Source organism: Brassica napus, chromosome A3, assembly GCF_020379485.1.
Source record: "Brassica napus cultivar Da-Ae chromosome A3, Da-Ae, whole genome shotgun sequence".
Classification (NCBI taxonomy): domain Eukaryota; kingdom Viridiplantae; phylum Streptophyta; class Magnoliopsida; order Brassicales; family Brassicaceae; genus Brassica; species Brassica napus.
Genome location: NC_063436.1, coordinates 23,519,427 through 23,545,481, shown reverse-complemented (window position 1 = coordinate 23,545,481; position 26,055 = coordinate 23,519,427). Strand labels below are relative to the sequence as shown.

General features: G+C 38.0%; 8 protein-coding genes and 1 non-coding gene across 25 annotated transcripts; 3 read left to right on the top strand and 6 right to left on the bottom strand.

The window, feature by feature from the left end:
• Positions 1-153: 153 nt before the first annotated feature.
• On the bottom strand, positions 154-2,155 carry LOC106440235 (myo-inositol 2-dehydrogenase). Its single transcript, XM_013881854.3, has 6 exons — positions 2,104-2,155; positions 1,469-2,037; positions 974-1,138; positions 762-896; positions 576-673; positions 154-514 (listed from the first exon to the last, which is right to left on the bottom strand). The coding sequence occupies exons 2-6, from the start codon at positions 1,985-1,987 to the stop codon at positions 334-336; spliced, it is 1,098 nt and encodes a 365-aa protein (XP_013737308.3). The 5' UTR covers positions 1,988-2,037; positions 2,104-2,155; the 3' UTR covers positions 154-333.
• A 107-nt stretch (positions 2,156-2,262) lies between these two features.
• On the bottom strand, positions 2,263-4,949 carry LOC106440234 (VAN3-binding protein). Its single transcript, XM_013881853.3, has 6 exons — positions 3,797-4,949; positions 3,322-3,724; positions 3,056-3,232; positions 2,919-2,968; positions 2,778-2,835; positions 2,263-2,695 (listed from the first exon to the last, which is right to left on the bottom strand). The coding sequence occupies exons 1-6, from the start codon at positions 4,100-4,102 to the stop codon at positions 2,454-2,456; spliced, it is 1,236 nt and encodes a 411-aa protein (XP_013737307.1). The 5' UTR covers positions 4,103-4,949; the 3' UTR covers positions 2,263-2,453.
• Positions 4,950-5,172: 223 nt separating this feature from the next.
• TRNAL-CAG lies at positions 5,173-5,253 on the top strand. Its single transcript has one exon. It is a non-coding gene; the product is annotated as a tRNA-Leu (tRNA).
• A 228-nt stretch (positions 5,254-5,481) lies between these two features.
• LOC106440236 (putative MO25-like protein At4g17270) lies at positions 5,482-8,102 on the bottom strand. Its single transcript, XM_013881857.3, has 11 exons — positions 7,706-8,102; positions 7,453-7,614; positions 7,243-7,361; positions 7,077-7,151; positions 6,844-6,937; positions 6,695-6,754; positions 6,517-6,585; positions 6,315-6,413; positions 6,157-6,201; positions 5,883-5,985; positions 5,482-5,787 (listed from the first exon to the last, which is right to left on the bottom strand). Exons 1-11 carry the CDS (start codon positions 7,832-7,834, stop codon positions 5,723-5,725), a joined length of 1,020 nt encoding a protein of 339 aa, XP_013737311.1. The 5' UTR covers positions 7,835-8,102; the 3' UTR covers positions 5,482-5,722.
• Positions 8,103-9,265: 1,163 nt separating this feature from the next.
• On the bottom strand, positions 9,266-10,813 carry LOC106440238 (L-lactate dehydrogenase B). Its single transcript, XM_013881859.3, has 2 exons — positions 9,957-10,813; positions 9,266-9,886 (listed from the first exon to the last, which is right to left on the bottom strand). Exons 1-2 carry the CDS (start codon positions 10,563-10,565, stop codon positions 9,443-9,445), a joined length of 1,053 nt encoding a protein of 350 aa, XP_013737313.1. The 5' UTR covers positions 10,566-10,813; the 3' UTR covers positions 9,266-9,442.
• Positions 10,814-11,363: 550 nt separating this feature from the next.
• LOC106440231 lies at positions 11,364-13,999 on the bottom strand. Of its 2 annotated transcripts, XM_013881850.3 has the most exons (2): positions 12,012-13,999; positions 11,811-11,880 (listed from the first exon to the last, which is right to left on the bottom strand). In XM_013881850.3, exons 1-2 carry the CDS (start codon positions 13,886-13,888, stop codon positions 11,811-11,813), a joined length of 1,947 nt encoding a protein of 648 aa, XP_013737304.1. In that variant the 5' UTR covers positions 13,889-13,999. The 2 variants fall into 2 exon arrangements, with proteins under 2 accessions (XP_013737303.1, XP_013737304.1); XM_013881849.3 differs by having other exon boundaries at positions 11,364-13,994.
• Positions 14,000-15,683: 1,684 nt separating this feature from the next.
• On the top strand, positions 15,684-18,336 carry LOC106440233 (microtubule-associated protein 70-5). The gene is made up of 10 exons (XM_013881852.3): positions 15,684-15,845; positions 15,945-16,030; positions 16,161-16,205; positions 16,326-16,496; positions 16,576-16,902; positions 16,978-17,124; positions 17,207-17,278; positions 17,348-17,737; positions 17,824-17,975; positions 18,079-18,336. Exons 1-10 carry the CDS (start codon positions 15,785-15,787, stop codon positions 18,098-18,100), a joined length of 1,473 nt encoding a protein of 490 aa, XP_013737306.1. The 5' UTR covers positions 15,684-15,784; the 3' UTR covers positions 18,101-18,336.
• Positions 18,337-18,407: 71 nt separating this feature from the next.
• On the bottom strand, positions 18,408-19,150 carry LOC106440250. The gene is made up of 2 exons (XM_013881870.3): positions 18,899-19,150; positions 18,408-18,829 (listed from the first exon to the last, which is right to left on the bottom strand). The coding sequence occupies exons 1-2, from the start codon at positions 19,077-19,079 to the stop codon at positions 18,564-18,566; spliced, it is 447 nt and encodes a 148-aa protein (XP_013737324.1). The 5' UTR covers positions 19,080-19,150; the 3' UTR covers positions 18,408-18,563.
• Positions 19,151-21,979: 2,829 nt separating this feature from the next.
• LOC106440251 (putative WEB family protein At4g17210) lies at positions 21,980-25,144 on the top strand. 16 transcript variants are annotated; one of them, XM_048776819.1, is made up of 5 exons: positions 21,980-22,261; positions 22,357-22,458; positions 22,660-22,755; positions 23,008-23,426; positions 23,498-25,144. In XM_048776819.1, the coding sequence occupies exons 4-5, from the start codon at positions 23,229-23,231 to the stop codon at positions 24,890-24,892; spliced, it is 1,593 nt and encodes a 530-aa protein (XP_048632776.1). In that variant the 5' UTR covers positions 21,980-22,261; positions 22,357-22,458; positions 22,660-22,755; positions 23,008-23,228; the 3' UTR covers positions 24,893-25,144. The 16 variants fall into 16 exon arrangements, with proteins under 16 accessions (XP_048632776.1, XP_048632775.1, XP_048632774.1 ...); XM_048776818.1 differs by lacking the exon at positions 22,660-22,755 and having other exon boundaries at positions 21,980-22,235; positions 22,314-22,458; positions 23,050-23,426; XM_048776817.1 differs by lacking the exon at positions 22,660-22,755 and having other exon boundaries at positions 21,980-22,235; positions 22,314-22,458; positions 23,036-23,426.
• The last annotated feature ends 911 nt before the right edge of the window (positions 25,145-26,055 follow it).

Genomic DNA, 26,055 nt, shown 5'->3' with positions numbered 1-26,055 from the left:
ATCTGTTTATCATCCTTATGGCCGTTGAAGATGACAATCAGCTCATTTGTGTATGTATCATGTATGTATATCTACAACTATAATAAGAAGAGAGAGAATGTCCTTTGATTTTTCCTCGACGAGTGGGATAATGAACTCAGTTGTAGACATCCATGTCAAACGAAACTTCTACTAATTGAAGCTTATGTACATATAACAATAAAAAAAAGATTCAGTTTTGGCTTACCTTACACCAAACAGCTGCTTATCTTACAACACAGAGATTCAAGTCTTGCTTAACAAACATATGAAAGCAAATATACCAAATTAACAAGATTCCTGCTATATCACAAGTCACAAGACCTCGTCCATGGATACATAGCGGCGCTCCTGAATGGAGAGCTGTGCAGCAACTCCCATGGCAACAGCCATCAACCCGTCTTCCAAATCAACAGCTGCTAGTCCTTCACCCCTGATTGCCGACAAAAACATGAGGTGTTCCAAGTAACTTGACCCATGATGCAACCCTTCATACCTGAATAACCAACCTCATGTGAATGTGATGTAAGAGAATATGTCAGATGAACATAGCTTACTTTATTCTTTCATCCTCAGCTTTTATCGTCTGAACGTGTTCTCTTCCTCCTGCACGAGTCCCAAATCGAACTAAACCCTCTGGAACAAGCGCCTCCCCCTGCAACATGGTTGCCAAGTAAGTTAGGAAGAAATACAGACCCTACTCAAGAGACTCATGGAGATAAAACTATCAAAAGGACTTAAACCTTTCCAATGTCACCAGTAACAGAGATTTCTTGCTCGTTTCTGCTTCCTTCAGCAAACATACAGAGATCAAGCATCCCACGACACCCATTGTCAAACTCAATGACAACATAAGCGTTATCAATTATATCAGGCACCTAAGTTGTCACAGAGAAACAACAATAGTAAGAAACTCCCAATATATACATCGAACTCCGGATTGAAAAAAAAGTACCTTCCCATCATAAACTTCATCCTTATGGTTCACATCCACGCCACCAGAAGCCATCACACAAACAGGATCCGCAGACGCAAAGAGCCTCATCAGATCAAAGAAATGGCAGCACTTCTCCACCAAAGTCCCTCCAGTGTTCACATTGAATCTATTCCAGTTGTTCACCTAAGCAATCAATCAAAATAACTTAAATAGCCCTGTTCGTTTGGTTGCCGCAGGTTTCGGCGTCAGCGGCAGCGTCAGCGACGGCAGCAGCGTCAATGAAGACAGTTGTTGTTCGTTTTGCAGACGCTGACGCTGCTGCATATTATATCGCGACCGCAGGTTTTATCGGCGTCAGCTGTAAGACGCGGCGTCAGTCGCAGCTTCATGCGTCAACGAAACGAACAAGAGTTGACGCAGAATGTTGACGCTGCCGCTGCCGCCGGTACCTGCGGCAACCAAACGAACAGCCCTAATGTCTAAACACAATCCACATGTATGATGAGCCTTTACCTTAACCAAGAAAGGGAACCTATGCTCACGGATAGCTACCATCTTGACATCACCAAACTCTCCGCCGTTCACTTTCTCTATAAGCTTAGCGACAGGTGGCATGTATCTATACTCCAGCCCAACTTGCACCACCATATCTAACCGTTTCTTCGCAGCCTCGAGAACCTCTTTGCAATCCGCAACGGTGGTGCACAGAGGCTTCTCGACGAGAATATGATGCGGTTTGGGGTAAGCGATGATGTCCATGAGGATCCGGTGGTGAGTCATGTTGGGGGAAGAGACGACGATCACGTCGCACGTCTCGCTCTCGAGAAGCTCCTCGTGTCCTGAGAAGACCTTGAGGTTCCAGTTGAAGGATCGAGCGAGTTCGATGGCGAGGAGCTGTGAGGGAGGGTGGGGATCGGCGATGGAGACGACGGCGAGGTTTTGGTGGCGGAGATGGTGGAGGTTGATGAGGTGTTCTCTTCCCATCATGCCGATCCCTACGATTCCGTACTTGGTTATCGTTGAGTTCGCCATTGCTGAGCTTCCGAGCTCTCTCTCTCCTCACTCTCTCTCTCTCTCTCTCTCTCTCTCTCTCTCTCTCTCTCTCTCTCTCTCTCTCTCTCTCTCTCTCTCTCTCTCTCTCTCTCTCTTCAGATCTTTTGGATAATTTACGAAATGGTCCTTTGAATCTTTTCAGTTTCACGAATTTTCGATCGTTTATGAAATCTCTTATCTCTCCCTCCGCCACAGCTTTTGGATTATTTATAAAATGGTCCTTACAATATTCTTAATTACATGAAGAGTCCCTAGATTTAGCACTGGTTCATTATTGTGAACAACCTTTTGCTCTTTATCCAAAAGTCTTCTCAGGTTACAAAACACTAAAGATTGTACATTGCCAGTTTTTTTTGCAAATACATCATAACAGCAAAAATGTGGAGAGACATTAATATGTATATATAATCAGATATATATATATATATATATACATGATCCTGCATCACGTTTTACTAGTGAGACTCAGAGATCCCAGAGAGCACTTGGCAGCCTCAAAGCAGTTTACTTGGCGAAGAAGACACTGTACCCCATCAACCCATCTCTGCTTGTGAATCTTGTTCTTGCACTTGAACTCTAACAGGCCTTGTCCTGTTTTCATACCAAAGTACACTTCTTCTGAGTTGTTTTCCCTCTCTTTCTTGTATGGCCAAGCTGATTTCTCATCGCATACTCCATATACAACGGCTTCAAAAAAAAAGGAACTACAAGTTCAGAATGTCTTTCCTTCAGGTAAGTTATCTATACTTAAAGGTTATGAAATGCTTACTTTTGATCTTCTTGGAGAATGCTCCTCCTACATGTTTGCTTTTCAGTTTAATCATTACCTGAAAAAAATCATAATAAGCATTAGATCAGAAGTGTAGTGTGATGCGTTGTGGGTTTAGGTTTCTAATCATATCTGCTGTACCTGAGACTTCTTGTTGCAATAGACGCTGACACGCTTACTTCGTTGCGCTCCTGAAAGTTAAAAGCACAAAAAACAAAGAGGTCTTAGCTCAGTGAACTCTTCAATTCATCAGAGTCTAACTAATAGAAGATACTTACCATGTCGTGAGCATTGCATCAGTTCTCCTTCTAATGGAAGATTTGGTTCTTCCAACCTAAACTGAATATTTGAAGGCCAATGAGAGTCAGAGAAGCTTCTCTCAAAAGGTGCAATAGATGCGTTTTTCCTTGCTTCCTTTGGCTGTCTCGCCTTCAGCGCCGCTTCTCCTCTCAAAGCTATTAACCATTTAAGACAAAACTTAAGTCAAAGGCTTGTGAAACTACAACAAAGCCTTTAATAGTTTCAAAACAAGATCCATCCATACCTGTTGCAGCAGCGGCTGTAAGAGTCATGAGATCACCAGGGCTGTGGATATCCACAGATGACTGCACCGTAGAAGCAACACGCGCACGGTCAGCACCTGCTCGCTCAGCCATCTCAACGCAATGTGAGGCTAAAAGCTCGGTGGCTGAGGCCAAAGCCAGAGCCATCTTGGAGCTTGAGCCTTTGCTGTTGCTTGCAGATGTCACAGAGGCTACACCTGCAGCCAGAGCGGCTATAGAGACTGCGGAATGCACGTGTGCGTTCTCCACGCGCACCTTGTCTTTCTTCTTGAGATAGTTGATGGTGTTGCTGCTGCTGCTACTGTTATGTTCCTTGTGGTGGTGAAACCATTTTGACAATGTCCCTCCCTTGCGTGTGCCAAACGAGTTCATTATCTTCCCAGCCTAAAATCAAAAGCCCCATTATGAATGTGTGTTTGGTCTGAATTGAGAAAAGGGATGAGAAAAGTGACGTACCACGAGTGGATCTGAAGCAGCAGCATCAGGGAACAAGACAGGATGAGTGTTTTGAGCAACACAGAACTGTTCTTGTTGTTGTTGTTGTTGTTGTCTATGTTTGAGTGCAAGTGCTTTGGCTATTTCAGAAGTAGAGAGACTCCAGGATCTAGACAGGAACTCCATTGGCTCTTTTGGTGTCTGAGGCTGAGGAATAGATGAGAACAGCTCTTCAGCTCTGAGAACTCTGTCTTCCTCCAGGTTCTCTGATCCAAACAAGGAAGATGAAGTATCCTTCCAATCTGGATAAAACCCACCACTCTCCATTGTTTTTTTAAATTTTCTATGTAAAATGATGAATGAATCTTGAAATACAAAATGAAGCTTTCTTGAATTTGAAAAGCTGACGTGGGATGATGACAAAAGAGGGAATTTAATGGCCTGGTGGAGTAGGAGTTATGTTTCTGATCAGAACCATGTGACCAAAACTCTTTAAGTTTCAGAAAATGAACTGTAAAACCTTTAATGAAAATAATAATTAAAAGGAACAACTTTATGGAGATGAAAAGGATGATGTTGACTCAGATGGAAGAGAAGAGGAAGAGCATAAACACAAACTACACAATAAAAGAATCTTTTCTTTTTTTTTTCTAATGAGATAGAATAATTCAAAACCACAAGTTTCAAAAGTACGTGCGGACTAACAAGTGAGAGATAGATTGCCGTAAGGTTCTTGGAAGATTTAAGAACTCGTCTCCATGTTCTTCTTACATATATATGGTGTGGATAAAGAGAGAGATGATGTTGTTATGGGCTAAAGAACAATCTCCTTGGATTCAGGTAATATCTTAATGAAGTAGGACGGTTTGTGAAACCATAAAGTGGCGACAAATGCATTGGTCTGAGAGCATTTTTGTCGTTTGAGCGGACGGCTCTCTAACACGATTCATTCCCCCATACCGACCAGCTCCTTCAAATAAATACGTAAAAGAGAGACCACTTCGGTTTTTCTATTTGTGTACTCTAATTGTTTGAGTGGTTTCACGGATTAACAATCATTTTTGTTGTCTATCTAGCATTACTATTTTAATTGTATCACTTTGAGTACTCTAAACGGTTGAGTATCCAAAGCATTTAAACAAAGTATCCCCAAACAAATAAAACTAATTTTATAGTTGAGTCATGTTGTTTAACTTGGCCTCATATGGGCTTTTATCTATAGGCCCATCAAGACTGGCAGCAAACTTTGTACCAAATCAGCAGAAACACCTTTCGAAGATTATACGAATCAAGAAACACTGGAGCAGAGGAGGTTCTGTTAAAAGAGGTAGAAAGGATTGGTAATAGCATGATGTTTTTGGTAACTTGAACGGTGAAGTATAAAATGAACAACAAGTGTCAAGATGGCCGAGTTGGTCTAAGGCGCCCGCTTCAGGTGCGGGTCCGAAAGGGCGTGGGTTCAAATCCCACTCTTGACATTACCTTTTCTTGTCTTTCTTTTTGCTATTTATTTAAATCCTGTTGATGTCTGTTTGATGATCGAAACACTGATGAAATGATATTTAATCTAAACATTATCAAACCGATTTACCCTCTGTAGACTAGTTTGTTCCTCAAGCATTGTTAGTGCCATGCCATTGAATCCAATGTTTTATAGATCCACACACTATTCTCTTATAGATAAAACATTTTAACACAAATACAAAAATGATTGATTTTGGTTTTTCTGCATTTATGTTTTATTTTATCGAAACTAAAGGAGTGTACATGTAGATTCATATAATCTACAAGATCCAGACAAGTCAATAGCTTACAAACAGACACGTAGAGAGAGAGAGATGTTACCTACTAAGTAACAACAAATCTTTGATGCAACAAAAACGTCTTTTAGAGATTAAACAGAAGGCATGAGCTTTTGTGTACATGTGTGAGTGCTCAAGAAAAATCTCAAGGCTTAAGACTTACGATCTCTCTCACCACCTGAGCTTTATCTGCTTCAAAGCTCTCGTCCTCTGCCACCAAACAAACATGAATCATAAAACATAAGAAGTTTGTTTAAAGTGAGAATCATGTCCATTCCCTAGTGATACGACAACAGTTCCCATACCTTTGTCTGGTTTGACATCAGCCAACAATCTTAGAAGCTTGTTTTTGTTTGCCACCAGAATGTTGATGATATCTGAAGGCTTTCTTTGGTTTGCTACAAACAGCTGTAAAACACACAACAATGTCAGTGAACTTAGATTGGCCCCTTCCAAGTCTTTTTTATTTTCAAAGCTCAACTAAATCACTGTAAGACAGACATTTTCCAAAAGAACTCAAGATCAAATCGCCAAAGCCTTCTGGCTGATTATGTTTAACTGGGTACAAAAAAAAGATACCTTGAAAACATGGAAAGCATCTATCTGAATAGTCTTGCTTGATTCCTGCAAGTGAGTTTTCATCCACAAGCTCAAGTTAGTCTCAATACTAAATCAGTTTTGGCAGAGCCAGACACTGAGGATAAAATAACTCAAGAAATCAGAGTAAAGCATCATACTCTGAGAAGATTCATGAGAATTCTTAAGTTATCCATTGAGCTCACATATTTTGTCATCACAACTGAGTTTGACCGATCCAGTAATATATCGCCCAATAACTGTAAAAAGATTACTCATTATATTAATCAATCAGAATGCTATGTCACTGCTAACATTTTCGTGATTACACATTTGTGATAATGATATCACAAGTTACTCTACCTTGATAGCCTGCCGTCTGGTTATATAATTACTTGATTCAAGAAGCTTTGAATTGTAGTCTGCAAAAAACTGTACACCAATATAGCTGATAATTCCATTCTACACTGTTGGAGGTGAAGCAGATGCATATGCTTTCTAAGCAGAACATAATGATTTGGTACATTGTAAGAGAACTAACCCAGTCTTCGTTCTTGGTGAGAAACTCAGCGACTGTAGACTTGTGCCTTGTCAGAAGTTCCTGCAAGAAAAGTTATGATTAAATGTTTTACAGAAAATCTGAAACATGATTGTAGGGGAAAATCCAAGCATGTTGAAGTGTACAAGAACCTTAAAAGTGGCAGCAGCATCAGCAGCAATGTCGAAATTGGGAAGCTGTATATAGTAAAAGAACTTCTTCACATGCTGTGAGTCCAAAACATATCTGAACCCAAGAAAGAGAAGAAACGGTTTACATTATAACATGGCTCCACAAAAACACAACTTGTAAAATCTTTTTTTTTTTACTATGTTGAAAAAAATCAAACATAGATTGTCACTTTATAGATAAAAAAGTAGCTCACTTTGCAACAATCTGATGGCGGATGCACTCTCTAAACATAGTACCATAGTGTAACGCCATATCTGTGTTTTCAAAGCTGAGAGATAGAGAATGACAAAACAAAACCTCAAGATCATCAAGATTTAAACTTTCTAACTCGGAAGCAATTAACGCTGGAAGTTACTAACCCGTCCACAAGGAAATCCATAAGGTCAATGTTGGATTCGAGATAATCAGAGGCAATAAGGCGTGAATTGACTTGTTGCCTCTGAAGATTTGCAACCACTTGTGTAGCATCTTTCCTTGCCTAATAACAACAACAACAAAAAGAAGACTTTGATCTCAAATCTCTCTCTCTTTTTTGGGGATTTTAGTTTAAGAGAGATGAGATGGGTTACCTCCAAGTTCAGATATTGAAGCATAGTGATCAAGCGGCGGAGAGTATCGCCCTTAAAGAACTCTTGAGTCAGCTGGGCACAAGCTTCAGCTACAGGCTCAGCGTCGCTGTTTCCATAGAGAATCAACTTCAACTCTCGTAAGTTCTTGCTTAGTTCCGACAGCTGCAAAAGCAATTGGGTTTGTCAGAAAACCAAACCAAACCAAACAAGGGTTTGGTCGGGATTCGAAGGAAAAAATGGGGAAAGGGAGAACCTTTTCTTGGCGTTTGGACTCGCGAAGGTCAGGGATGGAGACGGATCGATCGGCGTAGACGAGGAGATCGCGAGTCTGACGAACGATGTCAGGGGGAGTACGAGGCTTGGATTTGAAAAGACCTTTCATCTTGATCCGCACGATCCCTATCGCAGTTGGGTATTATTATTATTATTCTCCTAGAAAAGGTTAAACTAATGAAGCTCTCCTTCCTCTCTCGAATTCGAACTCACTAGATCATCATCATCATGCTATGCTCCCCTCCTCTCTTTCTCTTGTCCTTCTCCATTTTATTATTTTTAGTCCCTTTGCTGCTTTGATTCAATGCTCATGGCACATCATTCATTCATAGTGGTGTTCACCACACAAAACTGGAAAAAGTAAGCAATTATTTTACTCCTCAAAACTGGAAAGTAAGCAATTGTTTTCTTTTTAATTGTTTGTACCTTCTGAATTTTAACAACCACATAATTCCTTCATTTTTTTAATATTTTTCTATAAGACAAAAAAATTGTTTCACAAAAACAATTTTTTCATTTTTATTGGATACTAATGGTAAAATAATAGATTTATAATCTCAATAATTTAGATACTAATGGTAAAATATACATTTAAATATATTTTATTATATACTAAAATTGTGAAAAATAAGTAAAATAATAGATTTATAATTAAACTTTTATATATTATTATGTGTGTGAAGATTCTAAAACATGTATTATTTAAAAATGGATGGAATATTATTTTTACTAGATCTAAATTATTGAGATTTTCATATTATTTTCAGGTTTTATTCTTCAAATTAAAAAAAATTATATTTAAACATGTATTTATATTTTTACTCGATTATAAATTTTGATTCTTATCGAAACTTAAAAATTTTATTCAAATCAACGAAAATATATCTTTCACTATATAAACTTTAAAACAAAAGAAAAATATATTCTTCAAAATTTACTATAACTAATTCATAGATTGTATAGGCATCATGGGTTTGTATATTATAAAATGCAATGCTTATCAAAAATTACATAGCACTACAGATAAAGTTGTTTGTTGTGATTGTGTGATGTGTAAAGAATGTATCCATTAAAAATAGGAATATCATACATGTAAAACTGTTCATCAATGTAAATGTCACAGCAAAAACATATTTTTGTTCGTGAAGTTGTTCGTCGTATCATATACGTTATAGGTGATTATCATATATGTATGTAACAGAAACTGAAATAATACGATAATGTAATTGATGATTTGACTAGTATCAAAAGAAAAATTAAATCATAAATAAAATTACAGATACAAAAACATTTGAAATCGTATTTGGATCAGTTCTTTTGGGACAATTCAAATTTTTACATTGTTGGTACCATTATTGTATGTGGTTAATCTTCACATTTGCTTGTACTAGCTGCATAACGCAATCACTCAAGGCTCGATAGGTGAGATAGCAATGTTTAGAAGTCATAATGTGCAAAAACCATTGCCCTATCTCTTCTATTCTCACATCATCCTTCAGTGTTTATTTGTGTGAATAATCTTAAGAACCACAACACTGGATTCTTCATGAACAAGCATTTATGTATATTCTTTTTTTTGGTCAAAGAACAAGCATTTATATAACATATAGTGATAGATATCAAGATCCACACTAACATCCATGGGAAGATTGATTATGATAAATTCATAACCAAACAAAAAGTTCAAAAACTGAAGCAAATAGAAGAGAGATAAAGTTCAAAGTCCTAACTGGCTCTGCATCTCCAATATAGTCTTTGCCGATTTCTGCAGCTTCTCGGACTCTTCATCAGTCATATGCACATTAGTCACAGCCACCACACCGTTACGTCCAAGCAGAGCCGGGAGACTGAGGAAGACGTCACCACCTTCAACACCATAGAAGCCACGAGCAAGAACCGTGACCGGGTGGATCTTACGCTGGTCACGGAGGATGGTGTAAGCCAGGTTGGCAACAGAGTAGCCAATGGCCCAAGAAGTGTAACCCTTGAGACTAATAACTTCATAGGCACTTCCAACGACAGACTGGTGAATGTCCTCAAGGGTTTGTTTCTCGTACGCGATCTGTTGCTTCTCCAGAAAGCTCAGGACAGGGATGCCTCCCACACTAATGCTCGACCATAACGCCACAGAGCTGTCTCCATGTTCTCCCACAATGAATGCCTAAAACAACAACAACACCATTATCATCGGATCTATTATTACAGAACCGTAACTTTGGTCGGAAACTGACCTGCACATCCTGAGCATTAACGTCGAGATGATCTGCGATCAAGAACCTGAACCGAGAGGAATCAAGATTAGTACCCGATCCAAGAACCCGATTCACCGGAAACCCAGAGAGCTTCCAAGCGACGTAGGTCAAGACATCGACAGGGTTCGAGACGATAAGCAAGATCGCATCGGGAGACGACTTAGCGAGCGGAGGAATGATATGGCGGAAGAGAGCGACGTTCCTCTGAAGCAAGTTAAGCCTAGACTCTCCCGGGTTCTGCCTAGCGCCGGCGGTGACGATGCAGAGATCGGATCCGGCGGTGACGCCGTAGTCAACGGAGGCGGTGATTCTGGTGCGGGGGAGGAAAGCGGCGGCGTGCTGGAGGTCGAGCATCTCGCCTCGGAGCTTGTCGGGCTTGGAGTCGACGAGGGCGATCTCGTCGGCGATGTCTTGAGTGAGGATGGTCTGAGCGATGGCCATGCCGACGTTTCCGACGCCGATGACGGAGACTTTGGTACAGCGGTTGGAGGGGATAGGAGGGTCGGAGTTTAGGATCGGTTTGAAAAAGGTATTGGTTAGATCTAGCCCGCCCGGGCCTAAGGATGAACCGGATCCGTTGTTCGCCATTATTACAAATCACTTTGGTTTGATGATTTTTGTTTTATTCTTCTTCTTCTTCTCCGTGTGAGTGAGAAGTGTACTTTATAGAGGAGAATGAATGAATGAAGAAGATCAGACCGCTTCTTGTATCTCTCTCTGACTCTCTGTCCCTTTATTTCCGAATTAAAAATAAAATGAAAATTCTTAAAGAAAGACAATTTGGTCGGAAGGAATCAGCCAATCAGGAAAGCAGCCCACTGTTTGAGTCTTTGGTTTTACCAAACTTCGCTCGAAATGGTTTCGCCGTTTCATAAAGGCCTGCGGATTCGTTGATTTGGTTTAGTCGGGTTATGTAGTTCAATTTCTGGTTAGTTCGGAAGAGCTGCCAAATTAACCCAAATAAATTACGGTTTGGTTTTAACAAATACGTTTTTTTTTTTCAAATTCGAACTAAACCAAAATTATAGGCTTTAGTTATTAAACTCCGGTTAATTGGGGTAGTTTCGGTTGTATTTGAATTTTTTGGTTAGTTGATTAGTTCGGTTTGTTGGTATAAATCAGGTTTTAGCTTAATTAAAAGTATACAAAATTGATGTAACCAGTTGTCTAATACATGCGGCATTGTAGGAAAAAAAAGAACATTAAAAAAATTGACTAACCGAGCCAATAACCGAATTGGTATTGAAAATATGGAGTTAATATCGAAATATGTAGATCGGTTCAGAACCAATAACTGAACATGAACCGAAAAAGTTGATTCTGGTCGGTTCAGCCGATTTGATTCGGTCCATTTAAAACACTGTATTGATTCGGTTCAAAACCACATACAGTACTTAGTTTTATCATCAAGACTTGGAACCCTACTAAGGAAATTTTATAGAATAAAATCAAAAGAAGCTTTCTTGACGTACATTGATACAAGAGACTTGGCTATTGCAAATATATCCTGAAGAATAAATAATACAAGCTTTGGAAGAGTCGTTATTACTTGTCAATAAAGGAAAGCTGATAGGATGACTTACGCATCAACCGACACAGAAAGCATATTATTGCTTTCATTATCATATGTACAAAAAGGTAACTCAACTCTTTATAGACTTCACATTAAAGTGTTACTACTCAAGGTTGAGAATGAGGTCACGTGTGGTACACTGAGACGAAGGACGAGTCAAAGAAATGCTGCATCTATTGGTCCTATAAAACTCTCTCCACTCATCAATCTTCGCCACTTCGTGATGAGACAAAGCAGGCATGAATCTCCTGTCCACAATCTCAAGTATCTTCTCCGTTCTCCCCAGATGCATCGCAGCTTCTCTCACCGACGCTTCCCTCACTTCCACCGCCGTCACCAAACACTTCATCCCGATCACCTGCGCCGCGTTGCAAAAGCATCCCGCTACTATGTCCGACACCATTCTCTCCACATTTTTCAACAGAGCCTCCTCCTCTGTTCCAACATCTCTCGACTCGTACTTGTTCAAAAGCGTTTGGCCGATTCGGTACATTGAGTTAGCCGCCAGAGTCTTGATGGGCCAGTGAGAAGGCTTATGCTTCATGCAATATATAAGATTCTTCTGCCACAACTCTGTAAACTCTTTCTTAGCTATACCCACCATCTCTTCAAGAACTTGCTTTGTTGATTTTTGTTGTTTGGATAGTTTTCGAAGATCCACGTTGAGCCACTTATGGTAGAGATCAACACCTAACCAAACCACTTCCGCAGCTTTCCTGCTGTTAGCTAACTCTCCTTCAATGTCCAAAACGTCTTCAAACTTCTTCACATAGACCAACGCCTCGTTTACAGCCTTCACCAACTTCTTCAAAGAGAAAGGCTTTATATTGGGAAGAGCAACAGCTATACTCGTCAGAGTTACTAAAGGAAGCGCCCAGCTATTAGGTGGCTCTCCAGAGGCTAACGAAACAACCTCGTCGCTGTCGAAATCCCAAATCCCTTCAAACCCTTGCGAGATTGAAGTTGTTGTTGTTGCTCCTTCCAAGAGCTCTATCAAGTTCACAGGCTGCTGTTTCCGACCCTTGTGTATCAAATGCTCCGTCGCCTCGCGGTTACTACGCGCCATGTAGTCCACCAGCTCCTCCTCTCCTTCAAGATGCAGAACAAATCGTCTCGTCGATGAAGAGGAAGAAGACTCGGAGTTTGAGACAGTACTACTCTCACATTTGGAGGTGAATAATAAACAACACAACGAGATTCTACTAACAAAGTAAACAGTGACGAAACGGAGAAACTTGCTAGCCAAGACTAACCCACGCTGCGTTGCCATGCAGACGTCAAGCATCCATCTGTTTACGTCGTGCGCAAGCTTCCTTCCGCGGCGACCGTGGAGCATCCAGAGGCTCAAGGGACGTTCTTTCTTCTCGGAGAGACACTCGAACCAATAGCTCTCTACTCTCATCTCACCTCTCAAACCTTTCTTTGATGGACACCTCGAGTTCACCGCGCTGAACCACCTGCTCGCTGGAGCAATGGTTCCAAAGGCTATTGCAACTCCCTGAGAGACTAGAACCAGAGTGGTTGACCATTTGTAATCAGACTCTCCATTACAGAACCCAACCGACCGCGGCTGCAAGAAGTAAGACCTAACCATAGCTTCAGCTAAAGTAACCGCACTCAAGAAACAGAGGAAGCCAGAGGCGGTGCACGTCACGGAGCGAGCCATCACGAACTGAGGGCTAGAGGTATGAGCCATCATCCAGAACTTCATCAGATCTTCTCTCAGCTTAGGCACTCCCTTCCTCCTCTCCGCGTGAGAAGGACACTCCTTCAAGGCGAACTCGTACTTCTTCTTATACTTGAGCTCCAAGTAACGCTTTGTAGCGGGAATCGCGATCGCGGAGAAGCTCAAGATCATAAACGTGAGAAGCATTAGGACGATGACGAGAGCGTGCTCTCGTGTGAAAACGTAGATGGCGCCCGTCCCCAGCTGGATACAGATGTTGACGGCGTCGGTGACGACGAGAATCCCGAGAGCCACGAGGTTCGTGAGGAGGTCTCGAGTGACCATGAAGCCTAGAGAAGGCATGGAGTTGGCCATCACGACGCAGAAGAAGACGCTGCTGCTGAGCTTGGCGAGCTGGTCTTGGCGACTAGGCATGGGGGTGTTGAGATCTAAAGAGAGTTTGACGCAGACGGAGATGAAAGTGAGAGTTGTGGCGTTGAGTGAGAAGTACTTGCAGGGGAACCAGTATTTACGGTGGCGGAAGGCGTGGAGAAGATCGGCGAACATGGCGGCTCCGCAGATGAGTGAAGCGGTGGCTACGTAGATGCCTATGGAGGGTAACGGTTTGCTGAACTCTGCATCGGTTAGATTGCCGTGGGAGTCGCACCCCATCACTAGTCTAGATCTCTCTCTCTAGTCTTCTGTTTGTGTGTGTTGTTGATATTGATAAAAGATTGAGAATCTTCAAAGAAACTTTTTTAGTATTTTGTTCATTCAAAAAGTTTATTTGACTTGTCTGAAGTAAGACTTATTCAGAGACAGAGACCGACTGTTTTGGTTGTTGCATTCAGACACTAACACACGGCTCTAATCCCATCTGTTCTTTTCTTTTTTTTTTGAGAAAAAAGAATTAAGGACTATGACAATTGGGTATGTAAGAGAGATCAAAAAATAATTAGAAGATTAGAGAAAGTCTTGGTGAACTTGAAAACAAGACAGAAACTGACAAGTTTTGACAGGACTCTGAGAAATTTCTCTTGGAAAATTTGAGCACAATTTTAAGTTGTAACACAAATTTTATACATAAGTCAACTAGTCATATATATATATATATATGTTATACAAACCAAATTTGCTGTTTTTTTGGGGTGTGGGTGCTACTAAATTACTAATGAAATATAACCAAAGCATTAACTAGATCATTGTTCTATAATCTTATACTAATAACCGATTTGAGTCAACTGGCGGCTGAACCAGAAGGTTGTGAAGTAAAAAATATTAAGACAAAATCTACAGGTCAGATTGGGTTCTGTTCCGTCTGGTAAGCCTTAAAAAAGATTCACCAACCCACAAAACCATAGGCTGAACAAAGTACAGGTCATCAGCTCCATTTTTATTCTTTTATTGCCTTTAGTTCTTCATATAATAATAACAAATATATAATTCTTGCTAAGTTTTGTTTGTCTAATCCTCTTATCATTGTTTCATCCAATAAGTTAATAACTAAACCATAAGACTTGGAAGCAAAGAAGGGAAGAGATATGAAAATCCTTTTTTTAATTCAAAGAGAGATATTGAGTGACTTCCACTAATACAAAGAAACCTTGGTTTGTGCAATATTTTGCGGTTAAGCTATTAATTGCTGAGGCAACACCTTTTCATCCTTTTGCTTTCCTTCTTCCAAGTTTCAACCCATCTACTTTTTAGCAATCAAACTTACAAACTCACTTGGATAATGTATAGTTTTCATTCAAAATTATCATAATTGTTATCTGTTGTTACCTACATTCACAACCTTATCAAACTAATAAAGACAAAAGGATACAAGAGAATATGATTGATAATTTATTGGAAAAAAAAAACAGAAAGAAAAAAAGGGTTTTCACCAAACGAAATACTTCAATCATTTTAGTTACCTTTATCCTGATGATTAGTGTCTTTATATCTGTCATATGCTGCCTCTCCTTCCAACTCCTTTTGGATTATTCTCTGCTTCTCTTGCTTTACACATTTATTTTTATTTATAAAATTTCCATTTGAGGTAGAACCCTACCTCTGTTTTTAATTTAGTTTATATTCACACCAAGTCCCTTTAGTTAACGTTTGGAACATGAAAAATATGCGCTAGCCGGTAACTTTGATGATGAACACAATCTAAAGGACAGTAACTTATAACCTTTCAGTTACTTGACCATGTAAAATCATAGTGAAAAAAATCCATGTAACTGAGAGAGAAAGTCAAATAAAGGAATAAAATTGAAAGCATTTTAGAATTGAAAATTAATGAAATGAAATGAGTAATGAAAGAGAGAGATAAGTAGAGGGAAGGGTTGGTTACTGTCAATGGCTTGAAACAGAGACGGTTGCTTGAGAATGGGGAAAAGAAAATAAGTAAGTTTAACTCTCTCTCTCTCTCCTTAAACATCAATTCCTTAAAGGAATGGTCTCTCTCTATAAAAGCTTGTGTGTATATATATTAAACTCCTCTGTACCATTCCTTTAAACTGGTTAGACCAAAACTCATACCTATACTGCAAACAAAGAAGGGAAGAGCCTTTGAAAGTAACAATGACTGCAGGAGAAAACCCTTTTGCATCAAACACCTCTTCTCTGCAAAGCCAGCTTAAAGGTTCTTCTTTTCTTCTCTATGGTTTTTATACATCAATCCTTCTGACTACTTGCTTAACGTTTGAAAGATGTTATGCTTTCTTTTTGTTTCTCTCTACAGAAAAGGACAAGGAGCTTTTAGCTGCTAAAGCTGAAATCGAGGCTTTGAGAACAAATGAAGAGCTCGAAAACAGAGCATTTGAGGAGGTATGTTAGCATAAAAACATGATCATTCCTATTTTTATGATCATCATCTATGTTCATGATGATTCTTTATATTTAAAACCACTTCTTCTAGTTTCTTGAGCTCTGCTGATGCTACTTGTTTGTGCTTCAGCTTAGAGAAAACGTGAGGAAGTGGGAGGAACGACTTGGACAAAAGGTTCGTTTCCTCTCAAAGACTATATGATATTTGTGATGGAACTCATGTCAAAAAAAAAATAGAAATGGATTCAGAAAGAATAGTAAAAACTAAAGTTAAGATTGGGTCATGGAAGAGCAGGAGGTGGAGATGAAGAAGCTAGAAGAAGAGAAGGAAGATGCACTGGCTGCACAGGAAGCTGCAGAAGAAGCACTAAGAAGGGTGTACACTCACCAACAGGAAGATGATTCTCTACCCCTTGAATCAGTGATTGCTCCTCTTGAAGCTCAGATCAAGTTTCAAAAGCATCAGGTCTTGATTATATAGCTTCTTGTGTGTTCTTAAAAGCATCATGTCTTGACTATATAGCCTTCTTGTGTGTGTTTAACAGATCTCTGCGCTTCAAGAAGACAAGAAAGCGTTGGAACGGCTAACAAAATCAAAAGAATCAGCGCTTCTTGAAGCAGAGAGAATCTTGAAAAGTGCACTTGAACGTGCTTTGATTGTTGAGGAGGTTCAGAACCACAACTTTGAACTTAGACGACAGATTGAGATCTGCCAGGAAGAGTACAAGTTTCTTGAGAAGATAAACCGACAGAAAGTGTTGGAGATTGAGAAGCTCTCCCAAACCATTGGAGAGTTGGAGGAAGCTATCTTGGCAGGAGGAACAGCTGCAAATGCAGTTAGAGACTATCGCCGCCAAATCTCCCAGCTCAATGCAAGTTTCCTGTTAATTTTTTCTAATTAAACTCTCACATTTGTTTTTAAAAACTCATAAGATGTTTTCAAACAGGAAGAGAAAAGAACATTGGAGAGAGAGCTGGCAAGAGTCAAAGTGTCAGCAAGTAGAGTGGCTCTTGCGGTTGCTAACGAGTGGAAAGATGAGAATGATAGAGTAATGCCAGTGAAGCAATGGCTTGAAGAGAGAAGGCTTCTCCATGTAAACTACTCTTTTCACTTACACAACCAAATACACAAAAATGAGTATTGTTTTTTGTGAAATTTTTGTGTCTTGTGTGCAGGGAGAAATGCAGAAACTGAAAGATAAGCTAGCTGTTTCAGAGAGAACAGCCAAGGCTGAATCACGGCTAAAGGTGGTTGATTATATTTGTTAAATCTTGTGTCGCAAGTAAGTGTAGTTTCTAATGCCTTAATCTATACAGGAGAGGTTGAAGCTGAGGCTGAAAACCATAGAAGATGGCTTGAAGGGTTCTATCTCTCAAACAACTACAAAAACTGAAAAATCTGGAAAGATTTTAGGATTCTTGACGAGTGGTGGTGGTGGAGGATCAAAGAAAAGGTCTAGCTCTCAGCCACGAGGCTCAATTACAGGAAGAATCCATGCTGTTAATCAGCCGATCAATAGAGTTGGAGAAACTGATGGAAAAGAGAACTCAAAGATTTCAGCAAACGGATTGGTTGATCAGGATGCTAAGGAAGAAGATATGGTTTCAGGGTTTTTGTATGACAGGCTTCAGAAGGAAGTGATTGCTCTAAGGAAGGTTTGTGAGAGTAAAGAGGATACTATAAATGCTAAAAATGAAGAAATCAAGGTGAACTGCAATCTTATTTTCTTGTTGTTTCATCTCTTCGGTTATATGAAACCTTGCTTAACAAGTTAATGTGCCTTTGTACTCAGATGTTGTTGAAGAAAGTGGATGCTCTAACGAAAGCCATTGAAGTGGAGACAAAGAAGGCAAAGAGGGAAGCTGCGGCTAGAGAGAAGGAAAACGCATTGGCAGTGTTGAATGAAGAGCCGAAACAATGTAGAAAAGCAAACTTACCTAGAAGGTTTGGTCATCATTTCATTTTTTTTTTGTCTTTTGAGAAATATAAACAGTCAAACGTCATGACAAAGTTGATATTTATATGTCTACTATGCTACGTTGTGCAGCCGTGTACACAATTCACGTTGAAGATCCTGTCAAGTAGAGGAAGAAGAAGCTTGGGAATGAATATATTAAAGATGTGTACATATGGAGTGTTTGGTGGGTTATAAGAACGTGGACGTAAAGCTTCAATTAAAGAAGAAACGTGTGTGTGTGTGTGTTATATTGTTTGGATTGTAAACCTTGTTCTTAGGTGTTGAAAAAAGACTTGTCTGAACACTTAGATGAGTGATTAGCTATTATCATGATAACTTAAAAGAAAATCAGAGTCTTCTCAACACACAAACAAAAAAACAGGAGAACACAAGATGATCTCTATAGTAGCAAAAAGATCTGAACATGAACCAAACATTAATTGTATATATCATTTTTATTACAGCAAATAAGAAGAGACATTATTATATACAAAGACTGTATCTCTTTCTCGCAAGAAGTGAGAAGGAACCATATAGAAGCAAAAAAATGAAAGGCATGTCTATTTACATGGTACTCAGTGTAAGGTGATGTTGCCTGCTGTGTAGAAGCGCAAGCCGTTGGAGGAAGAAACTAGTTTGATACCTCTGTGAATCTTGTGAGAGCATCGGTACGGTTTAGGAACAGAGAGTGGTTTGATGGAACAAGCCTTGTCTAGGTCAGGAATTGCATGTAGGTCAGAAGGAAGATCGATAGTGAATTGCCCAAAATCATTTGTGACAGCTTTGATCACTTTGGATCTCCTCCTATGTCCAGTATGGCACATGATACCAACGGTAGCACCTGCATGACCATGATGATGTGTTATAGACCTGTATAATTAAGGAACATGAACTAGTTTGCAATACGTACCAGAGATAGGGTGGGATGAGGAAGAGAGAAGAGAGGCGGTGAGGATGACGGAGGAGAGTTTGAGTTCGCCGTAGCCAGCTATCTCCACCATCTCCTTTCTGGTCCATCTCATTCTGTCACCAACTGCTTCCCCCAAAGCCACCATGAAGACCAAAGTCAAGGCACGGAACAAGAACCTCATCTCCAATTTTTCTGATTCTATAATTATGTAAACAACTACCAATTGGCTATGAAATGGAACAAGCAAGCGTCTGTATATATATACAATAGATGATGGATTGGTTGTGTAAGATTAAAGGATATGATGGCCTTCATATGTCTTTTTCTTATAAATAAAATAAAAAGGAAAAAGCCTATTCCTTCATTTGACTTTTATATTCTTTGGTCAATTTGCCTGTCTCCATAATAATAAATAATGATATATGTCTTTATTAATACACACGCCAATTCTAGGCAATTACTTGTTTACCTAATAAATGTTTCTTCTAATTTTAATTAATTAACAAATTGATATTTGTTTTATTTTATAATTAGTTAATAAATCGATATTTGTTTCTTCTTCTTCTTCATTAAAATTAAGAAATTGATAATTGTTTCTTCATATTTCTTATTAATTAATAAATTTGATAAGTGTTTGGTTAAACATTAATAAATTTGAAATGTCCTTTTATCTTTCCTAATATTATTGTTTCAAAGTCTAACCTAAATTTGGAGGGATGGGTCAGAATTCACAAATATTCAAGCCTGCCCCAACTGTATTTTCTTTTCTTCTAGACATTTGTAGCTTTTGAACAAACACATTATTATCATATCATTTAGCTTTCTCCTTTTTGGGATGGGTTTTTGTGTGAGTTAGTTGTCAAATGAAAAATACAAAGCGTTTATTTTAATGATGTGTTTATGATAATATATCAAGAATATATATATAATCTTAAAACTCGGAAAGAAGGTGATATAATACTTCCTCCGTTTTTTAATATAAGTCGTTTTACAGCTACGCACGTAGATTAAGAAAATCATTAATTTCTTATATTTTCTAAACAAAAACATCATTAATTATTTACCTAACCACAATTCAACCAATAAAAAAATAGAAGATATATTACTATTGGTTATACAACATTAATTATTAATAAATTTTACATAGAAAATCGAAAACGACATATAATTTGGAACAAAAAAATTTCTCTAAAACGACTTATATTAAAAAACGGAGGAAGTATAATTTAAAGTTTTAATTGCATTTGCAACATTAAATTCACTTTGGTTTAGATGATCTTTGGTTGTTAAACCTCCTTTGTTTTTTCCTTCTTTTTGGCTTTTAATTTAATTTCACGTTCATTAATATGAACTAGATTTTGACCCGCACATTCGTGCGGATATTTTTCATTTTATGAATGTATACTTTAATTTATTATAAATATTTTAGGTATATAATTTTAATTTTAGTGTTATATATTATGAATATAAACTTATTATTTTAGTAAATTGTATACATGGTAGCATCCATCATATTATTTTAGTAAATTTTATTGATATAGAATATTTTTTAGATGTTACGATATTAAGTTTTCTTTTTCTTGTTATTAACTTAAGACTTCAAAATATTAGATTACTTTAGTTTTTATAACATAGTTTGTTTTTTCGTGTTACATTTCAAAAAGTTATTCTTTATTATCTATGATTATACCTTTTGAAAAATTTGAAACATTATCATTTTAAGTTCGCATACTTATTTTTAAAATTTTATATTTTGTCAAAATTGTTTGGAAAATTACACAACTATAATTTAGGTGGGAGATTATATGATTTTCGAAATTGTTTTGTTACTAAATTAATACATTATTTTAGATAAATAATTTTCATTTCAGTAAGATTTTTATATATCTCTCAGAATTTTTTATAATTAATATAAATATTAAATTTATAATTAAAATTTGATTTGTCATTAATATTTTGAATAAATTTTTAAAATTTCATAGTTATCTAATAACATATTTTTAAATAGTATATGAACTAAAGGTTAGTTATAAACTATTATATTTTTGTATATTAATCTTTTTAAACAATATATTGTTGAGAGTTTCAAAATAAAAAATTAAATAATATGTAGTTGTAGATATAAAAGTTTAACCTATGTTAATAAATTTATGTTTATAAATTTATTTTTCTAAAAAATATAATATAGTTTAAAAATTATAACACATTTTAATGATGAGTGATAATTTATTTAAATGAAACTATTTTAAAAATGTAATAGATAAATTTACCCATAGTTAATTCATATAGTACTTCTATTTTAATATAATATATAATATAATTAAAGAATATTTTAAAATAGTATAGAATTTTATTTTCTTATTTTATAATACATTTTTAATTAACATTGAATTATAAAATTATATTATTATTTACGAAATTAATTAAGTGTTATTTTATAAAAATATTTAGAAGGTTGGTAGGATTTTGTTAGATTCTTTCTGAGCAGAATTTGTTATACTTAAAAATAAATTTATATTTATATTTCTTTTCTTATTAATGTAAATAATGAAATATGCCATATTAAGTAGTTTTTTAGATGGTCCTAGTATGACTTGTTAACAGTAGATAAAAAATAGGACTCTGTTTTAATAGATTAGATATTTTCATTCTTAGCAAAAAAAGTTGCATTTGCAGCATTATAACTCGAAACAAGTTCAACAGATTTTTATATTAAGAAAATAAAAATAAATTTATCATTTTAACCAAAAACAAGATTATATAGAATCCAAAAAAAGTCTTCAAAACAAAGTGTTGACATAAAAACACTTGTTAATAAAATATTATCCACGTAAGGAAGGGGTTTAGTTGACCCACATACAAACACCATTTATGGCTGTGCTACTTCGGTTGAATGTCTTCCTACTTCCTTGGCATCTGCCCCATACACACAATCTGTAGAAGGAAGGTACGATCATTTTGGTCAAAACGGCAACAGCTTTTCTCTAATTTATAATCTCGCCACCAAATAAATTAGTTTCTTACAACTAAGTCCCACAACTTAGATATTGATCAAAATAGCCCTCATTTTGGTGTTTGGGTTTAATTGTTAAAACTTAAACCTCACATTGTCGGATTCCGAAAATGTCTCTCGAGTTTCCGTAGATCATGGCCTCATCGCCTTCTTCATCATCTCCGACGCCTGATGCGACGGAAGAGGAGCTGACACTAATAGTGAAAGTGGAGTGGGAAGGAGCACACCAACGTCTTGCCCAAGCGCCAGAAGCAAGCTCTCCGATGACTCGCTGTTGCTCTCTCAGATCCCACTCAAGCCCTCTCTCAAGATGACAATGATCGGGTCCGGGCCCTTCTCTCTCTCATGGCGTAAGTATCTTTGGAGAGCTAAATGCATTGAAAGTTTTGATTTTTATTTCAGTACTATGGAAGATGATATAATCGTAGATCAAGTAACGTCTCAGGACATTGTTGATGACTTTGAGCTTGGTAAGGACGAAGTGGTTGATGTTAAAGACAAAGAGCTTAACAAGCAGAAGCTTAGGAGAAGAGTTGATCAGTGCAAGGTCTGTTCTAGTGTCATTGAAACAAACAAGAGTCTTATTAGTACAAGATGATGAGATCAATGTGTTCTGTTCACTTTTGGAGTTTGGTAGTTACGTTCATATCTTTAGGTGTGTGTTGTCTGAATAACGAATGATGTCTGAAATATAGTAGTAGCTTGTAAATGGTTAGTGATTTAAGCTTTCCTTGTGTGTGATTTGCAGATTAAACTTGTTAATCCATGCCGCAAAGGCAAAAAGCTTCTTGTTCTAGATATTGACTACACTTTGTTTGATCACCGTTACAGCTTATGCGTCATTGTAAGTAGTATATACTAATCATTGATGGGTTTAATATAGCAGGCACACATAACTTTCTTAGCCTTATTGACATCGTTTAGATATGTTGTTGCTGCCTACTTCGTATGTTTTCTACTAAGCAATAGGATGATTGCAGCAAGTTAAGAAAATGCCATATATTAATAATATTTTTTGTTTATATCAATGTTAAGAAAATGAGTTTCTTTCTATTTTAAGAGTACATGCTGCATACTTTAAGGTTTCTTATTTTAGGATTCAAAGATTTGATGTCTAAAAATAGAACGATGGATAAAGGAAAGGAGAATGAAGGCCTTAAGAGGGACAAAAAGACATAAGCGCAAAACATGGAGACCCTTTGGTTCATTGTTTGGAAGAAGAAACATCCTGAGGATCAACTTCAAACTCTCTCTCTTTCTGTTCCATTACGGTAAAAGTAAAACAAAGACAAACACTTTGTGTTTGAGGGAGGATCAATGGCGAAGATGAGAGCTGATGCTCCGGTGATGCCTCCGGAGACTCTTCCCCGGAGCAGTGAGGTGGGAGAGATTGACACACGTGCTCCCTTCCAATCCGTTAGAGACGCCGTTAGTTTATTCCGTCAAGTTAGCTTCCCAAAGCAGCAGCAACAACAACAACAACAGCGTCTCTCCTCCTCCACCTCCTCCTCTCAGGTACCCTATCATTCACTCTTCTCTCATTTACATTCCCGTTGTTCTGAAATGGTTTTCTTTCTTTCTTTAAGGATGCACCGGATGTGTCGGCCGAAAAGGAGACACAGCTTCTGTTAGCAGAGCAAGAAATGGAGAGAGTCCAGCTATGTCTTGATACCTCTGTCAAAGCCAAAGCCAAAGTTCTCTCTGACCTCGACTCTGCTCAGCGGAAGGCCGCTGATTTGAGGGCTAAACTAGAAGCCACCAAACAGTCAAGAAAATCCGCCATCATGACCAAACACACCATGACTCAACGGTTAGAGCAGCTCCAATCCGAAAACCAAGAAACAGAGAGCGTAAGAGAGGATTACATCTTAGCCACCGCAGAGCTGTTCATGGCGAAGCGGGAGCTAAAGGAAATAAAACAAGAATTCAGCATTACCGTTGAAGAAAGGTTAGCCGAGCTTCAGAAAGCAGAGGAAGCAGAGTGTTCATCAGTGGTTAACTCCCGAAAGATCAAAGACATGACGGAGGAGATAGCTGAGATGCGCGACACTGTTCTGAGACTGAACACCGACGCTGATAAGAAAAAGGAGGAAGAGGTAAAGATAAACGAGAAGAGAATGACTGCGAGGGAAGCTTACGCGGCAAGGAAGCGAGAAGCTGAGCAGAGGCTGGAGGATCTGAGGCGAGATTGTGATCCTGAACTGAGGAAAGAGATAGATGAGCTAGCGGAGATATCCGCGGGTAACGAGCGTTTACAGGAGGAGATTAAACTCGCTCGTGAGCTCAAAGAGGCCAAGAGCGAGATGCAAGAGATTTGCGATGAAGAGAGATCGTACAAAAGCTTGGTGGGGTCGCTGACGGTGGAGCTGGACGGAGTGCAAAGAGAGAACAGAGACCTGAAGGAAAATGAGAAGGAGAGACGAGAAGTCGAGGAAGGAGAATGGGTTGAAGCGAGCCGTAAGGTCGAAAAAATCATGCGTGAAGCAGAAGAAACAAGACAAGAAGCTGAAGAGATGAGGATGCACGTTGACGAACTCAGGAGAGAAGCAGCAGCCACACATATGTCGATGGGCGAAGCAGTGAAACAGCTGGAGATAGTTGGAAAAGCCGTGAAGAAAGCGAAAACGGCTGAGAAGAGAGCCGTGGAAGACATGAGAGTGCTTACCGATAAGAAGGAGAGTCTGACGCAGGACGAGCCTGACAAGAAGATAAGGATATCGATGAAAGAGTACGAGGAGTTGAGAGGGAGGCATGAAGAGTCGGAGAGAATGGTACAGTACAAAGCAAAAACGGTTGCTGCGCAGCTGGAAGAGATCAACGCGAGCAGAGTAGAAGGGGAGAGAATGTTGGAGGAGAAGTTGAAAGAGATGGAAGAGGTGAATGATGCGATTGATGCTGCGTTGAGAAATGCAGAGATCGCAGAGGAAGCACATTGCATCGTCGATGCTGAACTTAGAAAATGGAAACCACAAGAGTTGTAGGAGATGATGATGATATTGATGGTTTAGGTGATTAGGGTACTTACTAGAATGTCCATACTACCATATATACATATGTTGATAATCTACTCAGATTTGTTGATAAGTGTATTTATACTGAAACAAAGACTTGAAACATAATTTTCAAGGCCATCTCTCTTTTGTTGATGTGAAATTGAACATAATATTGTAATAGACTAGGAAATGCATACAAGATACAACGACCATTTGTCAATTATTGTCTCTCTCTTTTTTTTCTTCCCATTTATGAGACTCCATTTTGCAAGTTCCTAGTTAGTTATTGTCCTCTTTAACTTCAGTTTAGTGAAATGAGGTTAAAGAAATAGATCAATGAATTTGATGAGATAATTACAATTTATTGGTTTATGATTGATTATAAATCCATCTTGGGGAAATATGACTTTATTGCTTCTTGTACTCAGCTTGATTGCGCGTTGAGAGTTTAATAGGTAGCTATTTACCTCCGGATACATGAGAGTTTATGTAATTGATAGAATCTACAAGAGAAATTTAGCAATTGATGCGTTGTTTAATACAAATGTTCTATAAGTAATCCATTACATTGATTTAACTCTCTTATTCTCAAAACTAACAATAATATTGAACCATTTTGTGTACAAAATAAGCTCATTATTTCTTAGTTTTATTAATTCCTCTTTGATGTAAACACAAAAGATAAGTCCAAATCAGGTATTTGATTACATTTGTGAATCTTATGTTTTCTAAAAATATTGACTTATCCAAAAATCTAAATTGACATGTAGGCATGTCGAAACTTTATCAACATATGATGCATGATTTGTGGTATGAATCTTTTGTCACTAGTAGACTGAATGGAAATTTTTGTCTCTAGTTCAAATTTTTTTTTGTAAACCATGTAAACAACTTCTTGACTCATTCACAAAAGAATTTTTCTTTCCTAAAATGAATTGTGACTGAATCATCTCTGTGCTAAGTAGAGTAAAAGAAGTCATTTTTCTTTTGTTATTTACAGATTGATGTAAATTTATAGAGACAGTCGTATAAAACTATATGTTTTAAACAATTTTTTGGATATTTTGTGGGAGTTTCTGAAAGCCTCCCATAGATAGGTACATCTTTGCAGTCCAGAAGTAAAGAAGATTGTGCCGCCTCTCTTCATCCAT

Bases quoted from the DNA above. Each gene is read 5' to 3' on its own strand.
- LOC106440233 (XM_013881852.3), top strand. From the start codon at position 15,785: ATGACTGCAGGAGAAAACCCTTTTGCATCAAACACCTCTTCTCTGCAA. The intron at 16,031-16,160 runs GTATGTTAGCAT...TTTGTGCTTCAG, and splicing joins AAAACAGAGCATTTGAGGAG to CTTAGAGAAAACGTGAGGAA. The intron at 17,976-18,078 runs GTTTGGTCATCA...TACGTTGTGCAG, and splicing joins AAAGCAAACTTACCTAGAAG to CCGTGTACACAATTCACGTT.
- LOC106440236 (XM_013881857.3), bottom strand. From the start codon at position 7,834: ATGAAAGGTCTTTTCAAATCCAAGCCTCGTACTCCCCCTGACATCGTT. The intron at 7,362-7,452 runs GTAACCCATCTC...TGTTGTTATTAG, and splicing joins TTCAATATCTGAACTTGGAG to GCAAGGAAAGATGCTACACA. The intron at 7,152-7,242 runs GTTAGTAACTTC...TCTATCTCTCAG, and splicing joins ATGGATTTCCTTGTGGACGG to CTTTGAAAACACAGATATGG.
- LOC106440250 (XM_013881870.3), bottom strand. From the start codon at position 19,079: ATGAGGTTCTTGTTCCGTGCCTTGACTTTGGTCTTCATGGTGGCTTTG. The intron at 18,830-18,898 runs GTACGTATTGCA...ATGGTCATGCAG, and splicing joins CTCATCCCACCCTATCTCTG to GTGCTACCGTTGGTATCATG.
- LOC106440231 (XM_013881849.3), bottom strand. From the start codon at position 13,888: ATGGGGTGCGACTCCCACGGCAATCTAACCGATGCAGAGTTCAGCAAA.
- LOC106440234 (XM_013881853.3), bottom strand. From the start codon at position 4,102: ATGGAGAGTGGTGGGTTTTATCCAGATTGGAAGGATACTTCATCTTCC. The intron at 3,233-3,321 runs GTATGGATGGAT...AATGGTTAATAG, and splicing joins TACAGCCGCTGCTGCAACAG to CTTTGAGAGGAGAAGCGGCG. The intron at 2,836-2,918 runs GTACAGCAGATA...GATTTTTTTCAG, and splicing joins ATTGCAACAAGAAGTCTCAG to GTAATGATTAAACTGAAAAG.
- LOC106440251 (XM_048776818.1), top strand. From the start codon at position 23,229: ATGGCGAAGATGAGAGCTGATGCTCCGGTGATGCCTCCGGAGACTCTT. The intron at 23,427-23,497 runs GTACCCTATCAT...TCTTTCTTTAAG, and splicing joins CCTCCACCTCCTCCTCTCAG to GATGCACCGGATGTGTCGGC.
- LOC106440235 (XM_013881854.3), bottom strand. From the start codon at position 1,987: ATGGCGAACTCAACGATAACCAAGTACGGAATCGTAGGGATCGGCATG. The intron at 1,139-1,468 runs GTAAAGGCTCAT...TTGATTGCTTAG, and splicing joins GGTTCCCTTTCTTGGTTAAG to GTGAACAACTGGAATAGATT. The intron at 897-973 runs GTACTTTTTTTT...GTGACAACTTAG, and splicing joins ATGAAGTTTATGATGGGAAG to GTGCCTGATATAATTGATAA.
- LOC106440238 (XM_013881859.3), bottom strand. From the start codon at position 10,565: ATGGCGAACAACGGATCCGGTTCATCCTTAGGCCCGGGCGGGCTAGAT. The intron at 9,887-9,956 runs GTCAGTTTCCGA...TTGTTGTTTTAG, and splicing joins TTAATGCTCAGGATGTGCAG to GCATTCATTGTGGGAGAACA.